Source organism: Balaenoptera musculus, chromosome 13 (genome assembly GCF_009873245.2).
Source record: "Balaenoptera musculus isolate JJ_BM4_2016_0621 chromosome 13, mBalMus1.pri.v3, whole genome shotgun sequence".
Classification (NCBI taxonomy): Eukaryota; Metazoa; Chordata; class Mammalia; order Artiodactyla; family Balaenopteridae; genus Balaenoptera; species Balaenoptera musculus.
This window is the reverse complement of record NC_045797.1, coordinates 70,350,122-70,365,258: the sequence shown is the minus strand read 5'-3', so window position 1 is coordinate 70,365,258 and position 15,137 is coordinate 70,350,122. Positions and strand designations below refer to the sequence as shown.

General features: G+C 36.5%; 1 protein-coding gene across 6 annotated transcripts in view; it reads right to left on the bottom strand.

Annotated features, from left to right (window-relative positions):
- The window catches only part of ASXL2 (ASXL transcriptional regulator 2), a 130,754-nt gene that overhangs the window by 37,557 nt on the left and 78,060 nt on the right, over positions 1-15,137 (bottom strand). For 5 of the 6 annotated variants that reach the window (XM_036872625.1, XM_036872627.1, XM_036872626.1 and 2 more), the window contains 2 exons: positions 11,939-12,047; positions 8,432-8,582 (listed from right to left, as the gene is read on the bottom strand). In XM_036872625.1, the coding sequence (XP_036728520.1) occupies positions 8,432-8,582; positions 11,939-12,047 (260 nt within the window). Of the gene's footprint in view, positions 1-8,431; positions 8,583-11,938; positions 12,048-15,137 lie in introns of those variants that run through there. The other variant, XM_036872631.1, reaches the window with a different exon arrangement.

Here is a 15,137-nt window from a genome sequence, read left to right as displayed (position 1 = left end):
TGGCGCAGAAAGAGTCCTAGGCAAATCTTGCATAATTTTTTTGCCCAGACTTGGAGCACCCCCTTCTCCAAGGAGACCTGATACCTTTTTATTGAAAATGGTATTAAAACACTGCACTTGATGCTACTCAGTTACCAATGGTTCTAGAACTTTTCAGTGACTGGAACAAAAAAAAAAAGAAATTTTTTCAAAAGAAAAAATTTTTTAAATTCATGCAAAAGATAACAAATCAGAATTTATGATTACTGCATTGTCACTTAACTTTTCTGATTTTATATTTCTATCGCTTTTCTTCCCAGATAATCCTGGTTTCTAATAACATTACTGTAACTATTAACTTGTTTTCTATTATAGATTTAATTTCAAAGAAATCATATCAATATAATTACTGAAAAGAAGACTACTGAAGGCAGTTTAAGATTTCTCTGAGTCTGGTCTCCTACACCTAAGACATATCCTACAGTAACTTACCTATGTCATTATGTTCAAATCTGACATATACTTGAGTTTGCTTTAAGTTGTTTGATATTTCTAGAAAGTGCATTTTAAATTTTTAATTGGTTTAATTATGTAAAGCTATAAAACAAGTTACTTTCATATAAGTCTAGCTCCCTCCCCTGTCTACACCACTTTATTACCTCCTTTCCCTTAAAGGAAATAATTTATATTAGTTTTTATCCTTCCATTGTTTTTTATTTGCATTTTTGTTTTGGTGAAAACACAGAATGCGCGCGCGCGCGTGCGTGTGTGTATTTTAATATGTTAACTCACTTCTTTAAGCAAAAAAAACCATGTACTAGAAATTGTCCATATCCTTGATTTTTAAAATATAATCAATATAATATATCCTGGGGAAGAGAACAGACAGAACATAAGAGATCTTCCTTTTAACACCTGCATAAGATTCCACTGGCAGATGTACCGTAATTTCTTCAGCTGGACTCTTATGAATATTTTGGTAATTTCTAGTCTTTTGCTCTTATTACTACAATGTCTTAACCAGCGGTTTCTAAGGTGTTGTACCAAGAACAAAACCATCACTATCTAAAAATCTGTTAGAATGCAAATTACTAGATCCCAGCCCAGATCTACTGAACCCGAAACTCTGAAGGTGGGGCCCAGGAATCTGCATCATAATAAGCTCTCCAGGTGATTCTGATGCATGTTCAACTATAGTATATACTGAGAAACAGTTTTTCCAAAGTGGTTGTACCGATTTATACTCCTACCAGCAATATATGAGAGTTCCAACATAATTTACCACATTAACAGAATAAAGGAAAAAAATATACCTACTGAAATAGTAGATGAAGGAAAAGCAACTGATAAAATTCAACATCTGTTCATTATAAAATCTCTTAGACTACAAATAGAAAGGAACTAACTTCATCTAATAAAGAGTGTCTACAATAACCTATTATAGTCAACATCATTTTTAAAATGGCATAATATTCAAAACTTTACGTTATAAATATAGATAATGAAAAGGATGATTGATGTTACCACTCCTATGTCACTCTTTACTGGCAGCCCTAGCCAGTATAACATGGCAAAAAAATAAAACTGCCACTACTCATAAATCACACGTTTGTATATGTGGACAATCCTAAGAATAACCCTATATATAAACCATTAGATTAGAAAATAATTTAGAAATGTTGCTGGATACAATATCAATGTTGGGAGAGGCAATCCACCACGGGCCCTCAGTGTTGCTCCAAGTACTTGCTGGGTATGGCAAGAATGCAAGTCCCTGAATGCTGTATTTACAGTCAGCAACTCTGAGAGAAGGCAGTTAACTCTTCCCAAAGTAGGCTTGCTTCCACTTACTATTTAAAAGTCCTGAAAGGAGACACAGAGTTGGCCAACAGGCACATGGAAAGATGCTCAACATGACTAATCATCAGAGATATGCAAATCAAAACCATAATGAGATATCACCTCTCACTTGTCAGAACAGCTATCATCAAAAAGACAACAAATAACAAGTGCTGGCGAGGATGTGGAGAAAAGGGAACCCTCATGTACTGTTGGTGGGAATGTAAATTGGTGCAGCCACTATGGAAAAACAGAACAAAGATTCCTCAAAAAATTAAAAATAGAACTACCACATGATCCAGCAGTTCCACTCCTGGGTATTTATCCAAACAAAACAAAAATGTAATCAGGAAAGATATATGCACCCCTATGTTCACTGCAGCATTATTTATAACAGCCAAGATATGGAAGCAATCTAAGTGCCCACCAACAGATGAATGGATAAAGAAGATGTGCTATGTATGTATGCATGTACATACAAACACACAGCACATGCACACACACACACACAACGTGGCACATTACTCAGCAATAAAAAAGAATGAAATCTTGTCACCATGTGTGGCAACAATGATGGATCCAGAGAGCATATTATACTAAATGAAGCCAGAATAACAAAGACAAATACTGTATGATTTCACTTATATGTGGAACCTAAAAAACAAAACAAATGAACAACCAAAACTAAACAGAAACAGAATGGGAACTCTTTGGCAGTCCAATGGTTAGGACTTGGCACTTTCACTGCCATGGCCCAAGTTCAATCCCTGGTCAGGGAACTAAGATCCTGTAAGCTGTGCATTGTGGCCAAAAAAAACCCCAAACAAACCCAGAAACAGACCCACAGATATGGAGAACAAACAGGTGGTTGACAGAGGGGAGAATGGTGGTGAGGGGAAGAAAGAAACAGGTGAGGCAGATTAAGAGGTACAAACTTTGTTACCAAATAAATGAGCCACAGGCATGTAATGTATCCTACCCTATGGGGAATATAGTCAATAATGGTGTAATATCTTTGTGTGGTGACAGAGGACAACTCGACTTATCATGGTTATCATTCTGAAATATAGAAATATGGAATCACTATGTTTTGTACCAGGAACTGACACAGTGTTGTAGGTCAACTATACTTCAAAAACAAACTCATAGAAAAAATGATCAGATTTGTGATTACCAGAGGTGGGGAGGTTGTGGGGACTGATGAAGGTACAAACTTCCAGTTAGAAGATAAATAAGTACTAGGGATGTAATGTACAACATGATAAATACAATTAATACCACTGTATGTTATATATGAAAGTTAAGAAAGTACACCCTAAAAGTTCTCATCACAAGGAAAAAAATTTTTTTTTAATTTCTTTAATTTTGTATCTATTTCAATATATGAGATGATGGATGTTCACTAAACTTACTGTGGTCATCATTTCATGACATATGTGAGTCAAATCATTATGCTGTACACCTTAAACTTATACAATGTTGTATGTCAATTGTACCTCAATAAAAATGGAGGGGAGGAAGGGAGAGAGAGAGGGAGGGAGGGAAGGAGGAATTGAACTCCTCAACCTCAGTGTTCCTTGGCTAAGATACAAACCGACAGCATGAGTAGCATGCACCTGGGCCCATTATCTCATCAACCATGGAAGACTTGGAGATAAAGAGGAACAAACACAACAAATATGCCATGTTCATACTGCTTGCTATGCTGTAATAAAGTCCTTTTTCTCTGACCCAGGAGTCTTGCATCTTCTGTCAACATGCATGAACCAATACAAAGCTAACTTGTTAGCTTACAAAAAGGACAGAATCCTAGACCCTTCACAGACATTGACAATCAATTTATAAAAATTAACTATATGTATTTTTTTGTTTTTTTGCCCACATCACACAGCTTGTGGGATCTTAGTTCCCCGACCAGAAACTGAACCCATGCCCTCTGCAGTGGAAGTGTGGAGTCCTAACCACTGGACCGCCAGGGAAGTCCTTGTATGTATTTTTATGTATTAGCAATAAGCAATCATGAAATGAAAAAATTTTAAATCCATTTATAATAGAATAAAAAATGTCAAAGAATAAATCTAATAAAAGATGTACAAGACCTCTACAAAGAAAATTATATATTAATGAAAGAAGACTGCAGAAAATGCAGTAATATCACTTTCATAGATTGAAAGGCTTAATGTAAACATGCAACAGAGCCCAGACTGACATACAGTTTTAATGCAATCCCGATCAAAATCCTAGCAGGTTAACGGGAGCGGGGGCATGTGAAAACTGACTAGCTGATTCTAAAATTTACATGGAAATGAGATGAGCCAAAAGAACCAAAAAATCTTGAAAAACAAAGAGTTTAAAACTCTTTGGTTCTGCAAATAAACTAACTGCTTAAACAACACTTCTCAAGATTATATCCTGAACTACTAGTCCTCCAATGTGGACGGCGCAACAGAGTCAAAAGCACTCATTTAAGAACTTATTTAGTATCTGATTAGAAATAAAAATGCTTGCTTTCATATAAACATACAGACATAACAAAAGGTTAACAAGTTCTGATCAAAAGCACTCATTATTTGATTTAAAAAACCAAAAATGTCACACACAAAAACCAAACAGCAACCTAGTAGAGAGATCTTTTTAAACTCAAATTTAAGTGTTTTCAGAAAAATATTTGAAACAAATTTTAGAACTGAGGCTTATTAAAGCCAGTTTTACACAGTTTACTGGAAGTAGTTTCAGGCTGTTGGATACATATGTACCATCCCCTGAGTATAAGATCAGAAGGTAGCATTTTTCAGATATATTATAGCATTGGGAATTTTCCATTTCAACAAATGATTATCATATTGAACAAGGTCAAAAAGGTAATGGACTATTCATATTAGATGCATTTGAATTAAAAGCTTTAGTAAATAATCTCTGACTTAGCATTTTAGTTTCTCCTGAAGACATTCAATGGGCCCCTCTGAAGTATTAGAGAGACTAACAGAAATAATGGAGCAGTAATATCAAAATTGAAATTGAGCTTTATATAGTTGAAAGATTAATAGTTGAAAGAGTGCATGGTCAAAAACAGCAATCCTTCTCTTAAGGGAGAGTTTTATTTTCACAGTAGTCTTTCTTTAGAGGAATTTCATTTCCAGAAGTAACAGACCGTTTTAGTTCTAAGTCCCTTCGCCTCACACCAAGTACAGTCTACTCCAAGGTGAGCAGGCTGTGGCTCCTGGTTATATTCAAACAGTCCCCTAACCACAGATGAAGAGGCCATACCTGAACACCTTCCCTTGCTTCTGGGTACCCTAACTATCCAAGTCCTAGTAGTGTAACTGTCTTTATAATACATGACAAAGCTAAAACCTCCAACTCAGACACTAATCACCCCAGGAGAGAAGAGAGCATCTCTCCCAAAGGTCTTTCACCATGTAAGTTATTAACTTTGCCCAAAGGAGTTTTTCTCTCCAGTATATTTTTTAAAGGTGACATTTCTATATATATATAATCATCACTATTCAGTAACTTAACACATATATAAATGCTGTTAGAGGGCAGACAGGTCTACAGTATTTTAAGTAACTCCAAACACACTATGTATCAAATTCCTGAAGCAGTAAAATTAAAATGAGCTCATGTTCCTGGAAAGAATTAGTAACACCTTATAAGTGAAAAAGCATATTTCACTTAATTTTTTTCTTGACATTTTGAAAGCAGACCAAAATTTAACAAAACTTTTTTCATAAGATAAAAATAATGCTTTTGTAGTTGCTCCATGCTGCAGTATTTATATTTTAGGGAAAAGGCAGAGACTTCACTTAGCTACAGTCCTACAAAAAAGCAACAGAAAAGTTGATTTTAATCATTTTTCTGGCGTTATTCCATCTTACCTTGGATTGGAATTCCAAAAAGCTCGTCTCTGAACAATGTTTCCTGTCTGAAAATTAGGAACCAGAACTACAAACTTCTAAGTTCTTCCACCTTACACAGAAATCAATAAACTAGTGTTATTAACATTGGACTGAATTTCAAAGTCCTGTCTCTGTTCCTATCTGGCTAAAAGGTATACCTATATCAGGAGAGTTTCTATCGATTTCCAACTAGAAGTATCAGTTTTGCTGTCAGAGCTCTTTATTTTTGTACATAAAAGGAAGTGGGTTTTGATACTATCTCAGTGTTCTTCCTGTCTTACAATGCATTTGAAATAAAGTGATGTCAGACTGAGAGTAAAAGCCCTAAATAAGAAAAAGCAATAGGCACATTTAGTTTGTTTTACCTTTATTAATAACTGCAACTGCCTTAGAACTGTTGTGCAGCATGCTGCTACTATCACTGCTAACTACAAGTTTTCCACTTTAACTTGCATTGGACTACAAAAACATTCATAAATATATAATATAAACCTAAAATTTTACATTTCTATGCCTATGTCATATGCATGACCCATGAATGAGAGAAGCACATCCTATGAGAGACGAAATCATTCTTCATTATTGCTCGCTCAGCATTTATCCATTTCTGAAGACTATCAGAGCTGCTAGAGTAGTTAGCATGTCCATATGCCATCATGTGCACCTCTCATCTCCACCTTCCAAACACCACATAAAGGCCATTCTATACTCAGTTTAATCGGCTACAATCAGAAAAGATCTTTACTGAACATCTCATCTTACGTAAACTGAGGCTAAGTAATATTGTGACAATTTCTAGAAGAAGAATGAATCAGAGGCAGTTCAAAAATAATTTATGTGGACCACCATTTTGAATTTGCTATTACCTTGCTGTTAATATCTTCTATTATTATGCCGAGTGTGGGGCAAGGTTATGCTATTTTAATCTACCCATTAAGCTACGGACAATGGGGTTCTATTGTTATTTTAAATCCTCCTGTATCACAAGACATTTACCTTAGAGAGAGCCTTTCACAACCATGAAACAACCACTACTTCAAACAGCCACTGCAGTTATAAAGCAGAAACTGACACACCATTGTAAAGCAATTATACTCCAATAAAGATGTTAAAAAAACAAAAAAACGAAAAAAAACAGCCACTGCAGCATATGAGCTACTGAAAAGCAAAGACCTCCACAACCAAGATTTTGTTCCCAGTTTACTAGTCTGACCTCCTTTAGTACTGAGTTCCCTGTTTCCAGCCACATCCAGAAATTATGAATCTAGCTGTCTCTCTTGCCTGATGACTTGGCTTGGTTCCTAATCCTAGATCAACAATTCCCAAACTTAAAAAGAAAAATTTAAACTGGGGAGAAGCAGAGGAGAGACAGAGCCCTTAATACTTTTGGCTCTATCCTTCCAAAAAAAAAAAAAAAAAAAGGTCTTTAGTAGACTCTGAGAAACGTAAAGTCCTGGACACATCTCCTTTCACTACTGACAGGGATTACTTTAAAAAAACACATATCAAGAATATTGGTCACAGGTCCCAACCTTGCCTTGCCTTTATTCCATTTGTTCCTAACACATGATGTCTGAGCTGCTCTCTAACTGGTTGTGATCTTAAAGCTAGGATCCTCTGGTTTCAAAATTTGCGCAACTTGCAAGTGTAGTAGCTGTATGAGAGAGCACAGATAATGCCACCAATTACCTGAATTTTCTCCAGGAGTAGCACACACATTAACACAGAAATGATAATAAAGCAGATGATTTTTCTGTTATAGTTTAAAATCAATAGTTCTAGAGGTACTTAAAATTAATGAGTCAAGTATTCCAACAAGCATCACTCTAACTTCTAGATCCAAAGGCAACTCACCTATGACTCAAACGTAAGAGGTCATCCAAGCTAGGGAAACTCTTGGATGTCTGTATTGCTCTGGAATATCACTATATCAGTCCTTATAAAAGGAACCAGCATGAGCTGGCTTAAAATCTGTCCCACCATGTATGGCTAAATTTATCAATATTGGGGTAAAAACGATTTCCCCTCTTCAAAAAGACTCTTGACAAGAAGCTACAAATAATTAGAAGAAGAGGTAATAAAATGTACCCTTAACTGGAAAATTAATCCCAGGGAAGCTGCGGCAACAAAGATATTATTCCCTAAAGAAAGTTTTTGGGTAAGCTATGAAGCAGAAACCAAGCAGGAGATGAGAGCAAAGACCAGCAGACTAAATTTAGTCTTTGCTAGTAGAAATGAAAAGCATTATTTTCCTAGTAAGGAGAGAGTTCTTAGAGCAATTAAGTCCTCAAATTTTAAAAGAGAGCATTAGAGAGGTAAATAAAATAAGAGCATCCTAAAAAAGGCTACGGGCAGCCAAGAGCTAAAAATAAACCCAGGTAAAACCCAGAGCCATGTTATCCAATGTGATGGCCACTAGCCACATGTAGCTATTTAAATTTTAGTTAAAATAAAATTACAAATTCAGTTCCTCTGTCACACTAGCTATATTTCAAGTGCTCAAAAGACACAAGTAACTAGTGGCTACTTTGTTGAGTTGGACAGCATAGATGCAGAACACTTCCATCACTGCAGGAAATTCCACGGGACAGTACTGATCTAACTGGTAAGGGAAAGAGACTTAACTGACGTGGGGTCTAGAAAAAGAGGAACTATTAACAAGGGCATTTGTTCTACAGCATTCAGTACTGTATCGAGGGATCAGGTGGATTTACCTTTCCTTTTCCACCTGCTCTTTTTTCCCTCCTTGTTGCTGCCACCATCACTGCTGCTGCTGCTGTTCTCAGAACTCTGGGAATCTGACTGACCATCACTGCTTTCTTCTGAACCTTCTGATAGCTCTTTCACCCCATCCGGCACATCTTTCTGAAAATGTAGGCATCCAATTAGGATTAATCATTACCATTTCAGCAAATAGGAATTAAATTTCTGATATGCATTGTTGTGACTTTTAATTGTGCTGATTAATTTTTAGTATTATAAGATTCAGTAGCAGAACCAGCAATAATTTCTGAATTCCTGTCATCTCTCTTCTTTGGGTCAAATTAGTTAATGCTTCCATCCATACTCAAAGATAAAATTATACATGACAATCTTATGCAGGCACAACACAGAGGCTTAAATTAGACAAAAAACTTGGTATATATAAATCCAGGTAAATGATGAAATTTTCAGGATAAAATCTATATAATAACAATTTTTTAAAATGTATGTACACCCATCATGCATGTAATATATATATATATTTGTGTGTATGTAAGTACCACTATGTACTGTAAATTCACTTAAGAGTCTGGATAGCAAGTGATAGTGCATTATTTGAATCTAACTGGTTCCAAAAATTGGTTAGTAAGTAGCAAGAGTCAAACACAAAAGGAATGGTTTAAAAAAAAAAAAAAAACAACACATGAATCTTTGGTTTCTGCACTGGATAGTGAGAATGCTAATCGGAAAGGACACCTGTGTCAGCCACAGTATGTGAGAGATATAACAGGGTAGTTGTAAGATCAAGAACTAGGAAATTAAGACTTTGGGGGTTTGAATTCTGGCTTTATCTTCTCCTAATTATGCAGCCTTGGTCAAAGTCTTAAACTCTCATGCCTCAGTTTCCCTGTCTATGAGATGGGGTGACAGTACCTACCTTAAAAGATCATTCTGAAATTAAATGAGTTAATAAATATAAAATGCTTAGAACAAGGCCTGGCATATGATAAGAGCTCAATAAATATTAGCTACTATGTATATATGTAGTATGTAAAATATATACATATAAATAAACACATTAGTGAATGTTAGTTCTGAGTTATAAAACTATGGATGATTCTTTTTTCTTCTCAATATATTTTTTGTTTTCCCACATAATTTGTTTTTATAATCAGATAAAAAGTAATTCTGACACATGACCCTCCTACCTATAACTAGTACTCACAACATTATAGTCGAGATAGTAACCTCTGATCTAATAAGGAACTGTTTTTTTCCACTTATGTTTATACTCCAGTGCCATTTCACACTTTCTTAAAATACATATCCTTTATTTTTCTATCCTTTCCTTCAAAATACAGGAAACTTTTATAGAGTTAGTTGCAAACAAGACCTCTTGATCTGTAAGTTCAACAAGTACTTTAAATACAAATATAACTGTCTTCTTAAACTTGTGATCCCTCCAGGATCAACTCATGCCCCAAATCTTAGAATCACTGCACCCCTTCTTTTACCCACTCCAAATAGTTTACGTTTTATTTCTCTAATGTTCCTTGCCTCCATCTCTTTCACCACTCTCACAGTTTAGGCCAATTATCTCTTCCAAACAATCATAACCATCCTTTTGACAAATTTTCTTGCTTTACTCTTAAGTGTATCCTACATGAATTATCTTCCTAAACATGATCTGATCACGCTATTCTCCAAAAAAACCTCTGCCGTTTCCTCAACACATACCTACCCTCCCTCCTTCTCTCTCTTAACCGCTCAGTCAGGTTTTCAAAAGCCTCCAAAGTTTGGTCTTCACCTAACATTTACCCCATCCTGACTCCTTACCACACTAGACCACACACAGATTATGGTCTAACCACTCCAATTTACTTTCAAATCCATTCTGAATCCTTTTATCTGTGCCTTTGCTTAAGCTATTCCCTTGTCCTGGAAGGCCCTTCCTTCCATTATTTATCTGCCAAAGTTCAACTCAAATTTTACAACTTTAATACAACAGAAAAACAAACTAAAACTTCCAGATCCCTTTATTCAAGGTTAATCTTTATTTCTCTATGCTCTCACAGTACTTTACAGCACAGTATGTTTTGTGAGCATGCAATTATTTCAGTAACTATGTGAGCTTCAAGAGATCAGGGACCATAGTTTATCCTTCTTTATAGCCTCTACAGTGTCAGGTATAGAATAGGCATTTAATAAGTGTTATTAACAATATAGAAGGTCTAGAACAACTAAAACCTAAAAGAAACACAGAAAGCTCTATGTGGGACTAGATCCCTGTAACCCTGTGAAGTTCAACAAGGTGTTTTAAAAGGAGGTATTATGGGTAAGTTAGATCTTTTTAATGTTAGTGGGCTACACACAACCAGTGAGCACAGTGATGACTACAGCCAAAACTAAAAAGGTAAGAGGGGACAGAGTCCCACATATACATGGACATAGTCACTGATTGCCAAGCATTAACTCTCCTTCTGCTGATAAATTTCCTTTGAGAAACAACCCTTGCCTCAATTCATCTGGCTTGAGAGGGCTTAACCACACTTTCACATCAAGGGTGATAATGAACTTAAGAGTGGCCAATCAGAAGACTCCATATGTTTGGCAATGGTGATCATTCTGGTATAGGCACATGGGCCAAGCCAAACCAATTAAACCACATCAGAACTAACTAAAGGGCTCCTGCTTCAGTTCCTGAGACTCCTTCTCTCCAGACTTACAGCTTGCAGAGTGGGGGTTGGAAGTGAAGTCATGTACGATGAGGAGAAGGCCTGCCTGAGAATGAAGCCAAAAGAAAGCGGAGGGACCCATCCCTGATGACAATCATTTGAGCTCCTAAATTCAGGCTGAGTTTCCCTAGAATTTTCAGTTACGTGAACTAATAAATTCTCTGTTTCACTCAAGCTCATTTGAGTTGGTTTTTCTGTTTGTAACTGAAAGGACACTGATAAGTCAAGGTCCCTTTTTAGTGCAGAAATTAGAACTTAGCAAGCCTGTTACGGTAAAAGAACATGGGAATTCAGTCAGATATGGATTCATATTCTGGTTCTGATACTATCTGGCCAACACTGAGCAAGAAAATCCAATCTTCTGAACTTCGGCTTTCTCTATCATAATAAAGGAATTATAACCACAACTTTGAATTGTAATGGAGAATTAAATCAGAAAGTAATATAAAGCATCAAGGCTGTATGCTCCACAGTAATACTCATTATTATTTAAATATGTGACGCCCTTTAAAAGTCACTGGAAGTCATTTTCATTTCATCCTTTCAAAATAATACTATGGCAAAGAATGAAAAATGAAGTTACTTCTCCAATCTACCTACAGATGGTTACAGATTAATTAAAAAAAAAAAAAATGTATTGGATACGGGATTGAAAATTTTACCTCTTCCTGAAAGTAAGCTTTTCAAGAACAGAATTCTGTCTCTATGATGCAAGTATTATTTACTACATGTAGTTACTTCCTGTTTTCACTTTTAAAATGACTCCCTAACAAATATATTTACCTTCAAAGTATACACTCCCATTCTACCTGGAACCTTGTAGAAGATGCCCTCTTCACCTCGGGAGTTTGTGTGCAGCATTGCATTCAGGCATGCAAGAGGGGAAGTTCCACTGCCAAAAAAAAAAAAAAAAAAAAAAAAAAGAGAGAGAGAGAACACAATGATTAGTTTCTGTCTCTGAATATCCTATGTAACACTGAATTAAGATAAAATTAACAAATCAACACTCATTTGACATAAACACATTTTATAAACTATAAAAAGTCTATAAATCTAGAAAGGCTGCCATGGAGAAAATGGATGTAAAACTCCTTCCCAGATATCTAAAGAAAAAATAATTCTATAATTTTCTTAATCCCAATTCAGCATCTAACATTTCAGTCAAGACAAATTTCTCTCACAGAAGTATCACAAATATATTCTCTAAAGATTCTATTTCACTTACAATTTTATTTGTTAATACACCTCAATAAAGCTGAAAAAAAATTTTTTTAATCTATTTCATTTAGCACAAGCCTTAAATGTCCAGAAGTAAAACAGGGAAGAAAAAGAAAACACACACAGAAACAAACAATATTAATCTCCCTGCATACTGCTGCACCAGACTGAATCTGAGTTATGGAACGAACACATTTCCATGCTCTCTTTTTTTAAATTGAGATATAATTGACATATAACATTGTATTAGTGTCAGGTGTAAAATATAATGATTCCATAGTTATCTATATTACGATAGTCTCTTGTATTTAGACCTATCATGAGATCACTTAAAAAGACATAAAGCAGGCTTTGGAATATTCATCTTCTATGTAGAAACCTGGTTAAAAGTTTACTAATTCTAATATACACTTATCATATTTTCTAGAGTTTTAGGTATATAATAAATTATCTGTAGAAAATATACATATATCATTTTCCTTTCTAATTGTAATCAACTTCATTTTCCTATAGTAATATAAATGGAGATATGTGGCATCCTTAAATTTCAAAAAAAAAAAAAAACAACTCACAATATCTGAGGGATAAGGCAACTTATTTGCACATTTCCATATCTCCCTTCTCAGTTCTCTGCTGGCAGTACTCAATAACCCAAAGAAGCCTTCTGGAAGAGGCTGCTAGATATCTTGGGTATCTAAAGATAAGAGTTCTCTGTGGGAGAGAGCAGGACCACTGTCTTTTGGTACTGTGAAGTTGCTGAGGGTCAAAAACTGAAAAGATGGGGACTTCCCTGTTGGCGCAGTGGTTAAGAATCCGCCTGCCAATGCAGGGGACACTGGTTCGAGCCCTGTCCGGGAAGATCCCACATGCCGCGAAGCAACTAAGCCCGTGCACCACAACTACTGAGCCTGCACTCTAGAGCCCGCGAGCCACAACTACTGAGCCTGCGTGCCGCAACTACTGAGCCTGCGTGCCACGACTACTGAAGCCCACGCACCTAGAGCCCGTGCTCCACACTCGCTGCAGCTAGAAAAAGCCTGCTAATAGCAACGAAGACCCAACGCAGCCATAAATAAATAAATAAGTAAATAAATAAAATAAAATAAAATAAAATAAAGTGAAAAGATGGAGGACAACAAAGAAAATAAAGGAAAACCTTTTGTTAAAGAAAATGATGAGGAAATGATGAAGAGACTTCCCTGGTGGCACAGTGGTTAAGACTCCGCGCTCCCAGTGCAGGGGGCCTGGGTTTGATCCCTGGTCAGGGAACTAGATCCCACATGCATGCCGTAACTAAGAGTTTGCATGCCACAACTAAGGAGCCCATGAGCTGCAACTAAGGAGCTTGCCTGATGCAACTAAGACCCGGGCCAATCAAATAAGTAAATAAATAAAATATGTTTTTTTTAAAAAAAGAGGGACTTCCCTGGTGGCGCAGTGGTTAAGAATCTGCCTGCCAATGCAGGGGACACGGGTTTGAGCCCTGGTCCGGGAAGATCCCACATGTCACGGAGCAACTAAGCCCGTGTGCCACAACTACTGAGCCTGCACTCTAGAGCCCGCAAGCCACAACTACTGAAGCCTGCTTGCCTAGAGCCCGTGCTCTGCAACAACAAAAGCCACCGCAATGAGAAGCCTGTGCCCCACAACAAAGAGTACGCCCCTCTCACCACAACTAGAGAGAGCCCACGCACAGCAACGAAGACCCAATGCAGGCAAAAATAAAAATTAATTAATTAATTAATTTAAAAGAAAAAGAAAAACATTGAGCATCTCCAGGCTGATTTTCAGTTATGTTTATCTAATTTAGATATTTCCATGTTAAAAATACACATAATGGGGGCTTCCCTGGTGGCACAGTCAGTGGTTGAGAATGTGCCTGCTAATGCAGGGGACATGGGTTCGAGCCCTGGTCTGGGAAGATCCCACATGCCATGGAGCAACTAGGCCCGTGAGCCACAACTACTGCGCCTGCGCGTCTGGAGCCTATGCTCTGCAACAAGAGAGGCCACGATAGTGAGAGGCCCACGCACCGCAATGAAGAGTGGCCCCCGCTTGCCGCAACTAGAGAAAGCCCTCGCACAGAAACGAAGACCCAACACGGCCAAAAATAATTAATTAATTAATTAATTAATAAAAACAAAACAAAAACAAAAACAAAGAAAAAGAGATCTTAAAAAAAAAAATACACATAATGCAATTCTAGTCAAAACCCCCAAGTTTGTATCAAATAAACATATAAAAATTGCCAAGAAATTTCTGGGAAATAAATGATGAGAGACTTGCTTAAGAAGATATTAAAATGTACTCTAAGAACATTATTAGAATATTAGTGAATAATGAATTACTGAATTGAATAATTATTGAATAATAATAATTGAATTAGAGTTTTATTGAAGCAATGTGTTTCTGGGACAGGATAAATAGGCAAATGTTCACTCTTACAGACTGCTGGTGGAACAAAATAGAAAATATAGAAACAGATCACAATAAATGTAAAAGGTACTATTTCTGTGTAGCAAGAAGAAGACTGAGTTATGACATGGTCACCTGTGGTGAGAATCTTTCTCTTCCCCTGAGCAGTATGAGAAAATAATACCTAAGACTTTCAGTCATAGGACCATGAGGGGAGTATCTGGAATTTGGGTGGAACAACACAAAGGACAGAGAAAGGAAGGGCTAGGTAAGGATTATAGAGGAAAATTCAACACCCAAAAAGGCAGAGCTGAGAAAAGAGGAAAACAGCAACATTTTTTTTAGCAAT